General features: G+C 42.8%; 1 protein-coding gene across 2 annotated transcripts; it reads left to right on the plus strand.

Annotated features, from left to right (window-relative positions):
- Positions 1-85: 85 nt before the first annotated feature.
- On the plus strand, positions 86-14,199 carry LOC123731538 (zinc finger protein 665-like). 2 transcript variants are annotated; one of them, XM_045710664.1, is made up of 3 exons: positions 86-1,192; positions 3,677-4,244; positions 11,673-14,199. In XM_045710664.1, exons 2-3 carry the CDS (start codon positions 3,735-3,737, stop codon positions 13,677-13,679), a joined length of 2,517 nt encoding a protein of 838 aa, XP_045566620.1. In that variant the 5' UTR covers positions 86-1,192; positions 3,677-3,734; the 3' UTR covers positions 13,680-14,199. The 2 variants fall into 2 exon arrangements, with proteins under 2 accessions (XP_045566620.1, XP_045566613.1); XM_045710657.1 differs by having other exon boundaries at positions 86-1,129.
- The last annotated feature ends 5,679 nt before the right edge of the window (positions 14,200-19,878 follow it).

Raw genomic sequence — 19,878 nt, forward strand, 5'->3', positions numbered from 1 at the left:
GACAGGGTTTTGTACACAGGCAACGAATTGAAGGTAAAACACAGGATGTGTCTGAAATGACACCCTATTCCCTATGTAGTGTGCACTATGGGCACCCTATTCCCTATGTAGTGTGCACTATGGGCACGCCATGGGTCCTGGCAAAACCCTCTACAGGGATTATTAGGGTGCCATTTTGGACGTAAACTCAGTGTGTTTGACCTGTATTACTGCTTCTGATCTGAATCACATGATGCCTTGTGTTGTCTTTATCATGTCCACCTAATTAACAGGTGATTGTTGTTAACATGGTTCTGTCATTCAATAGAGGGCTAGCTTCTACTGTCTGGTAGTACATTTATAACTCATTCTGTCACTGAGTAGAATGCATAACTCATTCTAGTCTTATTTTGAAGGCTTCCTCTGAAGGAAGATGGGGGAAACCAATGTTCTGTTTGAAACTAATGGTGGGTTGGGTGAAGATGAGAACACAGAGAGTAAGAACGAGTTGGTTACCGTGGTGAACAAGGAAAAGTGGGAGGATCTAGTGGCGTTGAAGACTCAATGGTAGTAGAGCCTACACCCGTGAATGTTTCTCGGCAACCAAGGGATCCTGATATATTTCATGTTAAAAAGGTGGACTGTATAATTGATTGCAATGGTCATAAACGGCACAGCACAAACGGAGAAGAAATCCGAGACAATTGGCGTCATTGTAAGTGCAGCTGAACGCTCTTTGGGACTTTGGAATCCTGTCGAAGAATGTTCCGCCCTGCGCTATGACTGGATGTGGTTTTTAATGGGTCTATTTTTGTATAGTATTGTTTTTTTACCCATTGTGCCCCTCTAATGAGGGACTGATTTAGACCTGGGACACTAGGTGTGCGCAATTAATTCAGGTAGAACAGCAAACCAACAGACTCCGGACCTCGTAGGCTAAGAGTTGAGTACCCCTGGTATAGCCTATGATGTCGTTTACCCCCCCCCAAAAAAATGCTTTTTATTTTTTTTCCTGCAATAGACATTCAAGTCTGCCAAGACACCTGTGAAGAAGGCTCGCTTCCCATACCGGAAATGACGGCATCAAACTGCTGCCATCAAAACAGGCTGAGTTGAAAGCAAGACTATCTAAACCATCTTTGGTCATAAGGTAAACATATCGGAGGGAAACGTCACACATACGATATGATTCAAGTTGATTAAAAGCATCAAGGTAGATCATAAATGCGCATCTAGCCAAATTTTAATCGCTTTGTAGCTAGGTCCACATGGATCGCTAGCTGATCTAGCTAGTTAACGTTAGCTGTTTTAACGTATTTGTTCAAACGTCACCTATATCAGAACGGTTTATATAGACCTTTTAAAAAAGCCCAAATCATACGTTAAGTGTTTTTTGAACATGTGAATGAGCGTGCTCACGATGGAAATATAATGCAGAATGAGAAAAGACGCTGCAAGCATCAGATTCTATTTTTCTCGCGTCTACGCGGAGCAATGCTGGTCAAATTAACGGTTAAATAGCCAGAAAATGCTTTTTGTGCATATAGTGGTTCCAAAGAAATGCATGGTATAGTGTAGCTTTGGGACACAGCATCGGGGGTCTGTATTGGTGGACTCCCTGAGTTGTGCATATAGTGGTTCTGGTGGCTGGCGACGGAAAATAAACCTACCACAATATAGCCGGATACACAAAAGCATATGTATAGTCTCTAGGAACTCCATTTACCAGACGTAAATTTAAATGTGACCCTCACTATCAAATAAACGTCTGAATCCAAACGTTGTCCGAACCGCACCACATTCCTGCTCTGTAGACATTGGTAGGATGTGCGTGGTCTAATGACAACCCACTGTCTAACTCAACAGGAACATGGTGCTGTTCTGACAAAAGTGGGATACAAACGTTCATTTGATATCGAGGGTCACATTTCACTTTACTTTCGGTAAATAGTTCCTAGAGCTTATACATGCATATGCCTTTGTTGACAGAAACGTTTTTTTGTGTGTGTAGCCGGCTATATTGTGGTACGTTATATTCTGTCGCCAACCACCAGAATGATGCAACCAATACAGACTCCCGATGTTGTCCCAAAGCTGGGTAAAGTGATAGTTAATGGAATCAAACGGTTTATCCTCATCAGCTGTGATAAACGTTGATCTCAGGCAGCTGCATAGCCATAGCAGGAGATTTAGCCACCAACTTATTCTTGGCGATACTTTCATCGTTCTCGATTAGGAGGCACCATTCTCTTAAATGTATGTGTCCAGTTGCAGCGGGAACGATTGAATTCATAAAATGCTCCCGTTATTAAATACATGTTTTGCGCCATAAAGGTATTCACCGCCATCTTTTCTATCTCTGATCTGCTCTCATTGATCGAGCCAGGTGAGTGTCATTCAAAGTGACGCTTGATTGGTGGATTAATTAAAGAGCCAGGTGGGTGTCCACCAATCAAGCGTACACTCACCCGACTCTGATCAATGAGAGATGAGGAATAGACAAGATGGCTACGTTTACATTGTTGGATTACTTCTTGGAGCAAAATATTTAATTGAATAACTAAATGTTTTCTAAATTCAAACGTTACCCCAGCAACTGGACACGCAGGTTGAAATATGAAAACAAACTCAGAACCAATTATATTAATTTGGGGACAGGTCAAAAAGCATTTTAAACATTTATGGCATTTTAGCTAGCTAGCTTGCTGTTTCTAGCTAATTTGTCCTAGGATATAAACATTGGGTTGTTATTTTACCTGAAACACACAAGGTCCTCAACTCTGACAATTAATCCACAGATAAAACGGTAAACGGAATTCCTTTCTCCTCCTTCCTAAAGGCTTCTTTTTCTTCTTTGGACTTTATATGGCGGTTGGCAACCAACTTTACAGCATTACTACAACCTACCAGAGTGTGGACCTAAGTTCATCTTTCAATCACCCACGTGTGTATATGCTCCTAAAAACCAATGAGGATGTGGAGGCAGTTAGGGTAGTGGTTAGAGCGTTGGACTTGTAACTGAAAGGTTGCTGGATCAAATCCCCGAGCTGACAAGGTCAAAAACTGTCGTTCTGCCCCTGAACAAGTCAGTTAACCCACTGTTCCTAGGCAGTCATTGTAAATAACTGACTTAATGAGTTAAATAAAGGTGAAAGAGGATTCACACGTCCGGTTTGGTCAGCATGTAATAGAGAAGGAGGAAAGTATCGCCAAGATGATGGATGAATCTCCTGCTATGAAGCTCCCTGTTATCAACGGTTATCACAGCTAATGAGGATAAACCGGTTGATTTAACTGTTCCTAGGCTGTCATTGTATATAAGAATTTGTTAACTGACTTGCCTATGTAATAAATAAGCTAAGGTTTGTCAGTCAAATAGGCTACATATTTGAAAACAATGAAAGCCTGCCTGTATTGATTTCGATCATAAGAATGGCTGGAAGTCTAAGGAAACTGCTAGCTGTTTCTGTAGACTTTGTCATTGCTCTACTGCAAGTTAGCATTGGCTTGTGAAACTATACCTCTAACTTATTTCATTCTGGACGCAGAGACATAAACATGGTATCCACAAGTCCGTTTAACTCTGGGGAAGTAAAGAAACTCATTGCCAAAATCCTGAACTATTCCTTTAAATGTCAGCTAATAATGACATGAAATTACAGATGAGTGTTTTGATGTATTCATCTTTTTTTTACAGGTACTCTATAGTCCTGCCATTGACTGCATTGTCGTTGTTGCCACAAGAGCAGGACAATATGAATCCACTCAGTTCAGAGAAGGAAACGTTGATTGATGAAATTGAACAGAGTTTATTCACTTTAACCGAGGACAATTTATGTTACCTGTGTGAACGTCATGGCAACGATGGATCAGAAATTAAAGGGATGAATCATCGCTTATTACGCCGTAGAATCATGGAGGAAATGTGGGACAATACAGATTCAATGAAATCGGAGGAGCAGGGAATGTCTTGGTTAGTCCAACTGAAAGAGGACATCAGAAGGATGCTGGAGGATGCTAGTGGTGCACCAATGAGTCCCAGCCAGTCCGATGATGATGATGCTGTAGACTGTGGTGAAGAATGCGATGGGGACAGCGATTGGTTGCCTAGCAATGGACTGAAGGTGGAGCACTTGAGTTCCAGCCAATCCGATGATGACGCTGCAGACTGCGATGAAGAATTTGACGTGGAGGACAAGGATTGGTTGGCTAGCGATGGGCTGGGGCCAGAGTCAGATCCAGAGAGGCACACTCCAGATCAGAGAGTAAGATACATGAGTATTTATTTTTACAGTCATAAAATGTGTGTTATAGTCTTTCTTTGATAAATCTCATCCTTGATTCCTTGTTCTCGAATCAGTTTGTTGGTCGCGAAACACACATTTTCAGATATTATCACAGGTGCAGCGAAATACTTGTGTTCCTAGCTCCAACAGTAATAATATCTGAAAAATAATAAATAAACGTGCAATGTCAGGCAGGAATTTGATATGTGTATATATATATATAATGTATATGTGTGTATAAAAATGCATACATACAGCACCTACTCATACAAGGGTTTTTCTTTATTTGTACTATTTCTTCTACACTGTAGAATAATAGTGAAGACATCAAAACTATGAAATAACACATGGAATCATGTAGTAACCAAAAAACTATTAAACAAATCAAATTATATTTTTGATTCTTCAAAGTAGCCACCTTTTGCCTTGATGACAGCTTTGCACACGCTTGGCATTCTCTCAACCAGCGTCACCTGGAATTATTTTCCAACAGTCTTGAAGGAGTTTCCACATATGCTGAGCACTTTTAGACTGCTTTTCCTTCACTCTGCGGTCCAACTCATCCCAAACCATCTCAATTGGGTTGAGGTCGGGTGATTGTGGAGGCCAGGTCATCTGATGCAGCACTCCATCACTCTCCTTCTTGGTCAAATAGCCCTTACACAGCCTGGAGGTGTGTTGGGTCATTGTCCTGTTGAAAAGCAAATGATAGTCCCACTAAGCGCAAACCAGATGGGATGGTGTATCGCTGCAGAATGCTGTGGTAGCCATGCTGGTTAAGTGTGCCTTGAATTCGAAATAAATCACAGACATTTTCCCCAGCAAAGCACCCCCACACCATCACACCACCTCCTCCATGCTTCACGGTGGGAACCACACATGCAGAGATCATCCGTTCACCTAATATGCGTCTCACAAAGACACAGCGGTTGGAACCAAAAATCTAAAATTTGGACTCATCAGACCAAAGGACAGATTTCCACCGGTCTAATGTCTATTGCTCGTGTGTTTCTTGGCCCAAGCAAGTCTCTTCTTCTTATTGGTTTCTTTGCAGCAATTCGACCATGAAGGCCGGATTCACGTGGTCTCCTCTAAACAGTTGATGTTGAGATGTGTCTGTTACTTGAACTCTGAAGCATTTATTTGGGCTGCAATTTCTGAGGCTGGTAACTGTAATGAACTTATCCTCTGCAGCAGAGGTAACTCTGGGTCTTCCTTTCCTGTGGCGGTCCTCATGAGAGCCAGTTTCATCATAGCTCTTGATGGTTTTTACGACTGCACTTGAAGAAACTTTCAAAGTTCTTGAAATCTTCCGTATTGACTGACCTTCATGTCTTAAAGTAATGATGAACTGTCGTTTCTCCTTATTTGAGCTGTTCTTGCCATAATATGGTATTTTTTCAAATAGAGCTATCTTCTGTATACCCCCCCCCCACCTTGTCACAACACAAGTGATTGGCGCAAACGCATTAAGAAGGAAAGAAATTCCACAAATTATTTCATAATTTTGATGTCTTCACTATTATTCTACATTGTAGAAAATAGTTTAAAAAAAATAAGAAAACCCTTGAATGAGTCGGTGTGTCCAAACCTTCGACTGTTACTGTACATAATACACTGAGTATACAAAACAGTAAGAACACCTGCTCTTTCCATGACAGACTTACCAGGTGATTCCAGGTGAAACCTATGATCCTTTGTTAAATCCACTTCAATCAGTGTAGATGAAGGGTAAGAGACAGCTTAAATAAGGATTTAAGCCTTGAGACAAAGCTGAAATGTCTTGAGTCGATATGTATTCAACCTCTTTTTTTTATGGCAAGCCTAAATAAGTTCATGAGGAGAAATGTGCTTAACAAGTCACGTAATAAGTTGCATGGACTCATTCTGTTTTCAGTAATAGTGTTTAACATGATTTTTGAATGACTACCTCATCTCTGTAGCCCACACAAATACAGATAATTGTAAGGTCCTTCAGTCGAGCAATTTCAAACACAGATTCAACCACAAAGATCAGAGAGGTTGTCCAATGAAGGGCACCTACTGGTAGATGAGTAAAAATTTAAAAAGCAGACATTTGAATATCCCTTTGAGCCTGGTGAACTTATTAATTACACTTTGGATGTTGTATCAATACACCCAGTCACTACAAAGATACAGGCATCCTTCCTAACTCAGTTGCTGAAGAGGAAGGAAACCGCTCAGGGATTTCACCATGAGGACAATGGTGACTTTTAAACAGTTTTAAACAGGAGAAAACTGAGGATGGATCAACAACATTGTAGTTACTCCAAAATACTAATATAAATGACAGAGTGAAAAGAAGGAAGCCAGTACAAAATACAAATATTCCAAAACACGCATCCTGTTTGCAACAAGGCACTAAAGTAATACTGCAGCAAATCCTAGAGGAAAACCTGGTTCAGTCTGCTTTCCACCAGACACTGGGAGATGAATTCACCTTTCAGCAGGACAATAACCTAAAACCCAAGGCCAAATATACACTGGAGTTGTTGTTTACAACAAGGCACTAATAGTGCAAAAAATGTGCCAAAGAAATGATTTATATATCCTGAATACAAAGTGTGATGTTTGGGGCAAACACAACACATCACTCTTCAAATTTTCAAGCGTGGTGGTGGCTGCACCGTGTTATGTGTATGCTTGTCATCGGCAAAGACTAAGGAGTTTTTAAGGATAAAAAGAAACGTAATAGTGCCCAAGCACAGGCAAAATCCTAGAGGAAAACCTGGTTCAGTCTGCTTTCAGACAGACACTGGGAGACAAATTCACCTTTCAGCAGGACAATAACCAAAAAAAACAAGGCCAAATATACACTGGAGTTGCTTTACTAAGATGACATTGAATGTTCCTGAGTGCCCTAGTTACAGTTTTGACTTTAAAATCGGCTTGAAATTTATATGTCAAGATTTGAAAAATGGCTGTCTAGCAATGATCAAGCCTTGAAGGGAAAAAGGAAAGAAAATAGTAAATATTGTCCAATCCAGGTGTGTAAAGCTCTTAGAGACTTACCCCAAAAACGACTTACAGCTAGCTGTAATAGCCACCAAAGGTGCTCCTACAAAGTATTAACTCGGGTGTGAATATTTGACCAAGATGGTGAAGGGCTTTGTAGGTCTGAAGGAGGATCTTGTAGTCAATGAGTTGGGAGCCAGTGGAGTTCACGGAGGGCAAGGGTTGATGTGCTACCAGGACTTAGTGTGGGTGATGTGCTACCAGGACTTAGTGTGGGGTGATGTGCTACCAGGACTTAGTGTGGGTGATGTGCTGCCAGGGCTTAGTCTGGGTGATGTGCTGCCAGGGCTTAGTCTGGGTGATGTGCTGCCAGGACTTAGTCTGGGTGATGTGCTGCCAGAACTTAGTCTGGGTGATGTGCTGCCAGAACTTAGTCTGGGTGATGTGCTGCCAGGACTTAGTCTGGGTGATGTGCTGCCAGGACTTAGTCTGGGTGATGTGCTGCCAGGACTTAGTCTGGGTGATGTACTGCCAGGAGTTAGTCTGGGTGAAGCGGGCTGCAGATTTTAGGAGCTTATGGAGGGAACTTGAATTGATACCGGAGAGTAGTGAGTTGCAGTAGTCAAGACAGGAGGAGATGAATGCATGTATATGTGTTACAGCAGCAGGACAGGAGAGGAAAGACCTGACTTTGGCAATGTTGCAGAGGTGGTAGAATCAGTATTTGACAGTCTGTCTTATGTGTGGGTCCCTTCTAGATGGTAGCAGGGTGAACGGGTTATTGCTCAGGTGGCTGAGGTCCTTGATGATCTTCTTGGCCTTCCTGGTACATCGGGTGCTGTCGATGTACTGGAGGGCAGGCAGTGTGTCCCCGATGATGCTTTGGGCTGACCGCACCACCTCTGGAGAGCCCTGCAGTTGTGGACAGCGCATTTGCTACACCAGGCGGTGATACAGCCCGACAGGGGGCTCTCAATGGTGCATCTGTAGAAGTTTGCGAGGGTCTTAGGCCAAGGCAAATTTCTTCAGGCTTCTGAGATTGAAGAGGTGCTGCTGCACCGTCTTCACCACACTGTCTGTGTGAAGGGACCATTTCAGGTCATCAGTGATCTGCATGCCTATAACTTGAAGCTTTTGACTCTTTTGACTCCCCGTCGATGCGGATGTGGGGCGTACGCTCTCTGTCTCCTATAGTCCACGATCAGCTCCTTCATTTTTTTTGAGGGAGAGGTTATATTCCTGGCACCACTCTGCCAAGGCTCTCTCCTCCTCCCTGTAGGCTGTACTCAGGTCTACCACTGCTGGGTGGTCAGTAAACTTGATGATTGAGTTGGAGACATGCGTGGCCACGCAGTCATGGGTGAACAGATAGTACAGGAGGGGGCTGAGCACGCAGTGTTGAGGATCAGTGTGGCGGACGTGTTGGCTACCTTCACCTCTTGCGGTCGGCCTGCCAGAAAGTCCAGGACCCAGTTGCACAGAGAGGGGTTCAGACTCAGGGCCTTGAGCTTAATGATGAGCTTGTACAGCACTAGGGTGTTGAAGGCTGAGCTGTAGCCAATGAACAGCATTCTTACATAGGTATTTATCTTGTCCAGGTGGGATAGGGCAGTGTTCAGTGCAATGGAGATTCTGTCATCTGTGAATCTGTTGAGGTAGTGGGAATTGTAGTAGGTCTAGGTTGTTGTGTAAGGTGGAGGTGATATGTTCCTTAACTAGCCTCTCAAAGCACCTAATGATAACAGAAGTGAGTGCTATGGGGCGATAGTCATTTAGTTCAGTGACCATTTTCTTGGGTACAGGAATAATGGTGGACATCTTGATGCAAGTGGGGACAACAGACTGGAATATGAAGAAATTTGAATATGTCCGTAAACACTCCTAGTTTGCACATGCTCTGAGGATGCGGCTTGGGATGCCGTCTGGGCCGGCAGCCAAGTGAGGGTTAGCATGTTTACATGACTTACTCACGTCGGTCACGGAGAACGAGAGCACACAGTCCTAGTGAGCAGAAGGGACCTCGGCGGCGGCTCAATATTTTCCTCGAAGTGGGTGAGGGTGTTTAGCTTATCCAGGAGCGAGGCATCCACGTCCGCGACGTGGCTGGCTTTCCCTTTTTAATCTGGGATTGTCTTGAGTCCCTGCCACATGCATCTCGTGTCTGAGCCGTTGAATTGTGACTTCACTTTGTCCCTGTACTGTCGTTTTGCCTCTTTGATTGCCTTACCAAGGTCATAGCTCATCTGTTTGTACATGTCCATGTTCCCAGTCACCTTTCCACGGTTAAATGCATTCACGCTTTCAGTTTTGCGTGAATGCTGCCATCTATCCACGTTTTTGGTTTGGATAAGTTCTAATCGTCACAGCCAGAACAAATCAAATCAAATCAAATTTATTTATATAGCCCTTCGTACATCAGCTGATATCTCAAAGTGCTGTACAGAAACCCAGTCTAAAACCCCAAACAGCAAGCAAAGCATGTGAAAGAAGCACGGTGGCTAGGAAAAACTCCCTAGGAAAAACTCCCTAGAAAGGCCAAAAACCTAGGAAGAAACCTAGAGAGGAACCAGGCTATGAGGGGTGGCCAGTCTTCTTCTGGCTGTGCAGGGTGGATATTATAACAGAACATGGTCAAGATGTTAAAATGTTCATAAATGACCAGCATGGTCAAATAATAATAATCATAGTAGTTGTCGAGGGTGCAACAAGCACGTCCGGTGAACAGGTCAGGGTTCCATAGCCGCAGGCAGAACAGTTGAAACTGGAGCAGCAGCACGGCCAGGTAGACTGGGGACAGCAAGGAGTCATCATACCAGGTAGTCCTGAGGCATGGTCCTAGGGCTCAGGTCCTCCGAGAGAAAGACAGAAAGAGAGAATTAGAGAGAGCATATTTAAATTCACACAGGACACCGGATAAGACAAGAGAAATACTCCAGATGTAACAGACTGACCCTAGCCCCCCGACACATAAACTACTGCAGCATAAATACTGGAGGCTGAGACAGGAGGGATCAACATCCTCTATGCATTTCCTGATGAACTCAGTCGCCGTGGGAACAACATCCTCTATCCACTTCCTGATGAACTCAGTCACCGTGAGAGCAACATCCTCTATCCACTTCCTGATGAACTCAGTCACTGAGTCTGTGTATACGTCAATATTATTCTCAGAGGCGACCCGGAACATTTCCCAGTCCGCGTGGTCAAAACATTCTTGAAGCGTAGATTCCAAGACCAACCTCGACCAGTCCTTACCACCGGAGCTTCCTCTTCAAGTTTCTGCCTATAGGTGGGGAGGTGCAGAATGGAGGCGTGATCTGATTTTCTGATGGGAGGGCAGGGTAGGGCCATCCCCAGAAGGGAGAGTAACAATGATCCAGGGTACGTGATGCGCATGTTGTACAGGCGATGTTTTGATAAAAATTGCAGTAGCGTTTTCCTCTGATTTCCTTTACTAAAGTCCCCAGCTACAATAAATGCAGCCTTGGGATATGTGCTTTCCAGTTTGCACATAGTCGCGGTGTGTGCTTGATTGGGGAATATACACGGCAGTGACAATGACCGAAGAAAAGTATATCGGGAGGTAATTCGGCTTGCATTTGATGATGAGGTATTCCAGATGGGGAAAACAAAAGGACTTGAGTTCCTGTACGACAATCACACCATGAGTTGTTAATCATGAAACAAACCCCTCCGCCTTTCTTTTTCCCTGAGAGTTCTTTCTTCCTGTCTGTGTGATGGTCGAATAATCCCGCTGGCTGATTGGACAGGCGACAATATATCCGGAGAGAGCCATTATTCCGTAAAACAGAGTATGTTACAGTCCCTGATGTCTGTCTGGAAGGAGATCCTCGCCCTGAGCTTGTCTACTTTATTGTCCAGGGACTGAACGTTAGAGAGTAATGTACTCTGAAGTGGTGGATGGTATGCACGCCGGGCTCCACTTCTTCCTCTTTTCCGGCGTCAGTGTTTTGGTGCAGCTCCCGGGATGAATAGACCTGTCTCGGGAAGTTCAAACAAAGGATCCAGGTCAGGGAAGTCGAATTTCTGCTCGAGTTTCTGGTGAGTGACCGCCGATTTAGTGTCAGTTATTTTCAGCTGTAGGTAATAATACAAGAAACGTTCTGAGCAAATAATGTCAGAAATAACACCTCAATATGTCAGAAATAACACCCCCAAATAATACTGAAAAGTTGACTAGTAGCTAGAAACAAGGCAACCGTGTCTGTCGGCGGCATCTTGTTATCCTCCTTCTATAAATGTATTGCAGGAAAAGATTCAAGGTTTCTCCTCTTGGACTTTATCCTCCAATGTTTTTTAATCAAGGATGAGCGGAGTCAAGGGAAAGACTTTTGAGACAAAAAATTCCTTGACACGTAGGAGAGTGTTTCCCACCCTGATTTGTTTTGTCTCTATTTTTATGATTTACAGAACAAGCTTTCCACGTCACACTCCGCCCTCCCGAAGTCCCCAGGTCGTGCCTCTCCCAGTAGCGTATTACTGCTGGGTCTGAAGAGGGTGTCTGTGCGGCTGGTCGAATGCATGAAAACAGCAGGGCAGAGTGGCCATATAATACACAAGACAACACAGACAGGAGAGAATCCTCACAGCTCATCTGCTGAACAACGCAATGAAACCCTCTCAGGAGACAGTCCAAGCTCCCATATCTGTGATCATTGTGGGAAGAATTTTACCACAGCAAGAAGTCTAAAACTACACCTACAGTACCTGAAGAGATACAGAGATAACTTGACTGGAGAGAAACCACACGTGTGTTCTACATGCGGAAAGGGATTCAGTGAGGCTGGCAGTCTTAAGAGACACCTGAGAACTCATACTGGGGAGAAACCGTACATCTGCCATCATTGTGGGAAGGCTTGGAGTGATTCTGGAAACTTAAGGAGACACATGAGAAAAACTCACCCAGGAGAGAAGGTCGTTGTGAAGAGCGTCCTTACAGGAGAGAAACCTTACCATTGCTCCTCTGACGACTGTGGGATGAGCTTCGGTACCTCACGCAAACGCAGAGTACACCAGAGAAAACACACAAGAGAGAAGCTTTGCAGCACGCCTAATGCTAAGCAACGTAAGGAACCCCTCTCAGGAGATGGCTCCCATATCTGTGATCATTGTGGGAAGAGTTTTATCACAGCACGAAGTCTAAAACGACACTTACAGTACCTGAAGAGATACAGAGATAACTTGACTGGAGAGAAGCCACACGTGTGTTCTACATGCGGAAAGGGATTCAGTGAGGCTGGCAGTCTTAAGAGACACCTCAGAACTCATACTGGGGAGAAACCGTATGTTTGCCATCATTGTGGGAAGAACTACAATGATTCTGGAAACTTACAGAGACACATCAGGACGCACACAGGTGAGAAACCCTACCACTGCTCGGAATGTGGTAGGAATTTTCGTGAAAAAATAAGCCTTTTACATCACCGGGAAGTTGTTCACACAGAACACCCTCACCGCTGTGCTCACTGTATGAAGAGCTTCGTAAGTGCATTTAAACTGGAATCACACATGCAAACCCGGCATCCGCCAAATGATCCTCTGAAAAAACCACATGTGTGCTCTGAATGTGGAAGGGGATTCAGTGAGGCCGGCAGTCTTAAAAGACACCTGAGAATCCATACTGGGGAGAAACCGTACGTCTGTCCTCGCTGCGGTAAGGATTTTACTCAATCTGGACTCTTACAGCGACACATGAGAACTCACACGGGAGAGACACCTTACCACTGCTTGGTGTGCGGGATGAAGTTTCGTCATACAATCTCGCTAAAGCAGCACCACCTGAAGAACCACAAGGGGGAGACACTGGGTCCAGTCCGTATGCACCAAGGCCCTCTTCCATGCCCCCACTGTGGGGAGAAGTTCTCTACCAAGGCTCTTCTAAAGGATCACCTTCAGAAGACTCACAAAAGCAGAGTCCACTGCCCACAGTGCGACAAAACCTTCTCCACTAAAGGTAGTTTACTAGTCCACCAGAGGAAACACACCGGAGAGAGGCCTTACCTTTGCCCTCAGTGTGGGAAGAGTTTCTCTCTGACAGGGAGTTTAAAACTTCATCTCCGGATTCATGCTGGTGAAAAGCCTTACTGCTGTACTTACTGTGACAAGAGCTTCACAAGTAAGAGCCACTGCACTCTTCACCTTCGAATCCACACTGGAGAGAAGCCGTACCAATGCCCTGACTGCGGGAGGAGGTTTCGGGATGGGAATGTCTTGAAAAACCACCGGCGGACCCACACAGGAGAGAAACCGTTCCAGTGCCACGTGTGCGATAAAGCCTTTGCCCAGTTGAGCAGTCTGAAGAAACATCAGGAGACACACAGGCAAACTCAGCCTGTCTCTGTCCCAAGACTCCCTAATCCCTACCCACCACACAATCAGCATGTCCCTTATCCCTACCCATCACAGACTCAATGGTAACCTGGTTTATAACCTGTCCAATCTCTTATAAAGGGATTCCTCACGATACCCAGACAGAAAAATACCATCATTTGGGGGAAATTCACAAAATATAATCCATAGAATAAAACATTAACACCTTCCTAATATTGAGTTGCACCCCATTTTGCCCTCAGAACATCCTCAATTTGTCGAGGCATGGACTCTACAAGGTGTCGAAAGCATTCCACAGGGATGCCCATGTTGACTCCACTTCATAAAGTGGGCTTAACTTTAAAACTAGAAGAGATTCCACATTGGAACTTTGATATGCTTATAGAGTATATTATGTACAACTATATAAATATTTTTTACACTACCTTTCAAAAGTTTGGGGTCACTTAGAAATGTCCTTTGTTTTTTAAAAAGAAAAGCTCATTGTTTGTCCATTAAAATAACATCAAATTGATCAGAAATACAGTGTAGACATTGTTGATGTTGTAAATGACTATTGTAGCTGGAAACGGCTGATAAAAAAAAAATGAATATCTACGTAGGCGTACAGAGGCCCATTATCAGCAACCATCACTCCTGTGTTCCAATGGCACATTGTGTTAGCTAATCCAAGTTTATCATTTTAAAAGGCTAATTGATCATTAGAAAACCCTTTTGCAATTATGTTAGCGCAGCTGAAAATGGTTGTGCTGATTGAAGAAGCAATACAACTGGCCTTCTTTAGACTAGTTGAGTATCTGGAGCATCAGCATTTGTGGGTTTGATTGCAGGCACAAAACGGCCAGAAACAAAGAACTTTCTTCTTAAACTCATTCTTGTCTATTCTTGTTCTGAGAAATGAAGGCTATTCCATGGGAGAAATTACCAAGAATCTGAAGATCTCGTACAACACTGTGTACTACTCCTTTCACAGAACAGCGCAAACTGGCCCTAACCAGAATAGAAGGAGGAGTGGGAGGCCCCGATGCACAACTGAGCAAGAGGACAAGTACATTAGAGTGTCTAGTTTTAGAAACAGACGCCTCACAAGTCCTCAACTGGCAGCTTCATTAAATAGTACCCGCATAACACCAGTCTCAACGTCAACAGTGAAGAGGTGACTCCGGGATGCTGGCCTTCTAGATAGAGTTCCTCTGTCCAGTGTCTGTGTTCTTTTGCCCATCTTAATCTTTTATTTTTATTGGCCAGTCTGAGATATGGCTTTTTCTTTGCAACTCTGCCTAGAAGGCCAACCAAAAACAAGGACATTTCTAAGTGACCCCAAACGTTTGAACGGTGGTATGTGTGTGTGTATATGTATATATATATATATATATATTATGACCAAATCAAAAATGGTTTATTTTTTGCTTTGTAGCACTTACAGATGAAACATAGAGTTTTAAATTAGGCCTGGGTAAGGCCAAAATCTAATAACTTTGATCAGTTATTTCTCAATTATGCTTTTAGAGATGAATCTCAAATAAATGTAAACATTCCTTCCTCCAAATGACCATTCTATGGATTACATTTAGTTACACTCCCCAAAACCCATCCCACTGGGCACACACCGGTTCAATAAACGTTGTTTCCACGTCATTTCAATGAAAATTACATTGAACCAACATGGAATAGAATTAAAATGGATGTCTGCGCCCAGTCTTTTTGTTGTTGTTGTTGTTGTCTGGGTTTCGTGAGGAATCACTCTATAGATCTGGTTACCAACTGAAGCAAATAGATTGGGAGGAAGCATTTCTTAAGTCCTGGAACACTGCCTTTGACTCAGCCTGTCCAAAATGGCACACTCTGTACGATAGAGGGCACTAATTTTGACCAGAGCCTATGCCCTACAATTTGTGCAAGACTTTTAACCAGGGCCCATAGGGCTCTGACCAGGGCTCTGGTCAACATTATTGCACTCTGTATGGACAAAGGTGCCATTTGGCACTCAGGACATCTCAAACCCCCACCTACTACGTCCCCCTGGCCCCTCCCCCTTCTATGTTGGCCAGATGTAGGGAGGGATTTGGAACCAGATGAGGTAATGAAAGACAAAACAGATGGGAGACTGAATCGAACTATACAACTGACTTCCTCAAAGTATTGGGTCTGGTGTGTCCTGATTTCTGGGGTTTGAAATACTTTACCGCAAACTTACCTCCTTGACCAGAGATTGAATCGAGACATCCCACTCCCATATGTTTCCGTTTCAGTGGAAGTCAATGAACTAAGTAGTCCAGACTCGCATTTGGTGTCTATTGGAGAGCCACCGACTTAAGTAGACAATGGTAAACAGCTTGAGTTGTTCATCTAACATTTATCCACTATCTTTGCCTTGACCAGTTCATTCTAAATGACAAATATGGGTAAAATTGTTGTGATGTTTGTTTGTTATTTAAAACATTCTGCTTTATTCAGATACGTGGTTGTCTCCAACTACAGAGCTGTGTTGTGAACTGCAGAGGGGCCACGATTCATGGAGACCACTAAAGAAATGCTAGTTCATTTTTTAAAGGGGTTAATAACATTTCTAAACACCACCATCAATTTATAATTGTAAAAAATGTTGTGAGAAAAAAAAACAATGTAACTCCAAACCCAGACTGAAGCTGTTTTCTGTTTAACTGTTCCGTTTTTTTAATGATTATCTAGACAACTCCATAGCAACCATTAGTCCTGTCAGTTGTAAATCTAAGATGTAGACTACATTGCAACACCCAATCTACAGTATAGTATATATTTAAGCAGTAAGGCACGAGGGGGCTAAGGGCTGTTCTTATGCACGAAGCAAAGCAGAGTGCCTGGATACAGCCCTTAGCCGTGGTATATTGGCCATATATCACAAACCCTTGAGGTACCTTATTGTAAACTGGTTATCAACGTAATTAGGGCAGTAAAAACAAATGTTTTGTCATACCCATTGTTTACGGTCTGATATACCAGCCAATATACCAGCCAATCAGCATTCTTGGCTCAAACCACCCAGTTTATAAATATTGATATCACACTGGCTGTAATTATGACACGATATATTCATGAGTCATTAGTTTAAGGCATGAGTAAGAGAGACCTGGGTTAGCGCAGGGTAGCCCTAACCATACGGTGAAGACCAGGGGCACCTGTTGATGCGGAGCTCACATAACTTGTAGTATGGTGCTGTCTGTTAGCCTGAAATCCACACTTTTCATTTGTTTTTGTCCATTTCAAAGGGTGGTTTGCAAGTTAACAATAGGCAGGTTTCCATTGACCCAGGTGTATTCGACAAAAGCAATAGCACAAAGAAAAGAATTGCAACGTGTTAATGGAAATGGAAGATATAGGAGACATTTTCTAAAGATCAACAACATTTTATCCGTTCAACAGGGGTGGATTTTTTCATTTGTATAACTTTATTGCGACAAATGGAAAAGCTGTTTTTTTAATTACATTTGTATAAATGATTGCAGAATACTTTTGAAGGTGACGTCATCGTGTAACGATAAGCTCCACTCCACATTTTAATTCTAAATACCTACTTCTTGCAAAATCTATTTGTTCGCCTATGAATTTTTTTTTTTAAACAATTGCAGGCCAACGATTTTCCTAACTTTAAAGAATGTGTGAATTGCTTCGACTTGATTTTCTGGTTGGCTGGCAAGTTTCACCATCCAATTATTTCAGATCTACGGACGGTGGCAATTCGTTGGCACATCAGAATTATTAGAATATGGCAAATATTAGTAAAGTATTGCATTCTCTCCATGCTGGGTTTCGCGGTATACCTGATACATGAAACATAGGTGGGAAGGAATAAAGGCTGTCGCCAATTTATTAATGCCCAATTTCCCTCAATGGGTAATGGAAACACTTCAACCGCTACGTTCTTATTCAACACTCTGTTTTTACGAAAATGCGTTCTAGTTTAGGTGTGACGTCATTACATCCGGCTGTTGATCTACACAAGATAGTTAAATCAAACGCACTCAAGCAGGGAATTAATTGTTTTATCTATTTTCAATGCCAACTTTCTAAATATTGACAAAAAAATGACTGGACAAGTTAATGGAAACATAGCTGCTGTGTTGGAGTTACAGGACCAAAATGAGCTTTTTGCAGAATGGGCTGTAGTTTTGTTCTTACAAAATATAAGGAAACTAAACACGTGCTGGAAAATATATGATTATTTCTTTAGAAGATTGCTGAAGTGGCTAGGTTCTGTTAAAGTTGCGTCAATTCGTTTCTGGTATCAGAACAAAATAGTCAGCACATAGTAACTTCTGATTTATCTGTACTTTAATTAATGCAAACACGTATATGGTAAATATGTCGTTCGTATACGGTCTCTCTGTGACACCTCGCAGGGCAGACAAAGAGAGCGACACATCCTATTGTTCTCTCTTATATACTCTGACAGAGATAGTTCCCGCTCAATGCTGGCCTGTCAGAGGGAGGAGGAGCGTGGTTTAAACTTGCTCCTCCTGTTGTCGGCGTGCAGGCTGATCCCAGCCTCGTGACGCACTTCCTGTCGTCGGGTGTAGTTCTTCTTGTCTTCAGCAGTTGACTTATCCGTAGTTCATATACTTAATATTGTAGCATAGCTTCCCCAGTATATTATATAAGTTATGCAAACAAATAGCCAGTTCAACCCTAACAGTTCTAACATAAAAGAAAAGCCACTTCAATGGACGCTTTTACAGGTTGGGTTCCAACGCATTTCCCCATTAAGTAACTTCAGAGGGTTGCAACTAAAATGTAATTTATCACTTACTAAATGTTTAGGGCCCAATAGCGATGGAACTTAAGCTTACACGCGTTTTAATGTTGCAACAGTTTTAACGACGCATCTTTCCTACAACGGCCGAAGATGTAACATGTGTTTCCAAAACACTATGCAGAGAGAATGTTAGCCAAGTACGTTGTTACGGCATGTGTCGATACTGATAGGATCGAAAGAAAGGTATCGCTGCTCTCGGATCAGTTCCCTTCGAAATATTAACATTACAATTGTTCCACAATAGGCTACTGACAACGATTTTGTGTTTAGCGGATATCTTGTGTATAAAGTGACACGGAAGGGTAAAAAAAGCATCTAACAACGGACTTAGCTGTTCTTCTAGTGGTCTGGGGCAGTCGTTAAATAACGAGAACCTTTCAAGTGCAACTTTAGTAACGATGGTTTTGGGAAACAGCTCGGAGATTTAAGATGCTCCTACGACGTTTCTAATAATGAACTTAGCCTTAAGATGCTTTTGGTTCCAGGTACAGTAGGGAACATTGAGAGTATGAGGTCGAATCCTGTTGAAGGCACACTATTTAGAAAATTGTTTTACGTGAAACCACACTTTCTGCACTGTTGTTAAAATAATTAGTTTTACTTAGTATAAGCTTCTGTCTTAAGCATCCTAAATAAGGCCCTAGATTCAGTTTTAGAACAATTGTAAAGTTGAAGGAAAAAAGGGGAAGTATGACGTAAGATGCGACCCTGGTAATCCAACTGATTGTAGGCTATTAAAGCCAATGATTTAACGCTGCGCTGCGGAGTTTTGATAAAAACAGTGGAGAGAAAAAAAACTGTAAAAAATTACACCACCCCATTTGATAATCACCCGTTGCTATTTTTATTGCCGACAAGCAGATGTCATTAATGTGCATTGTGAACGGATAATGAAGCCCCGAGTAGTTAACCTACAGTATTTTCGACACAATTGTCTGGGAAGCCTCAATGCTTCGGGAAGTTGTGTTCCCCATCACTAGTACACAGGCTTCCAACACCTGTTCCAATTATGTCTACTGCCATCTTTTCTTTGGTATCATGTCACTCGCACACTTTGTTTGTGCATGCCACTGCCTACTGTGTGGGAGTGTGTGTGGTCGATCAAGTTACATTTTGTGAACCCAATAAAAAGGGGGAAAGGAAAACATTACACCACCAGCTATCCCTACACCATACCACTATTACATACCACCAGCTATCCCTACACCATACCACTATTACATACCACCAGCTATCCCTACACCATACCACTACTACATACCATCAACTATCACTATTACATACCACCAACTATCCCTACACCATACCACTACTACATACCATCAACTATCACTATTACATACCACCAACTATCCCTACACCATACCACTACTACATACCATCAACTATCACTATTACATACCACCAGCTATCCCTACACCATACCACTACTACATACCATCAACTATCACTATTACATACCACCAACTATCCCTACACCATACCACTATTACA

The sequence above is a fragment of the Salmo salar genome, chromosome ssa02 (genome assembly GCF_905237065.1).
Source record: "Salmo salar chromosome ssa02, Ssal_v3.1, whole genome shotgun sequence".
Classification (NCBI taxonomy): Eukaryota; Metazoa; Chordata; class Actinopteri; order Salmoniformes; family Salmonidae; genus Salmo; species Salmo salar.

Excerpts from the sequence above, each read along its gene's own strand:
- LOC123731538 (XM_045710664.1), top strand. The coding sequence starts at position 3,735 with ATGAATCCACTCAGTTCAGAGAAGGAAACGTTGATTGATGAAATTGAA. Across the intron at positions 4,245-11,672 it reads GGCACACTCCAGATCAGAGA|AACAAGCTTTCCACGTCACA; the intron begins GTAAGATACATG and ends TATGATTTACAG.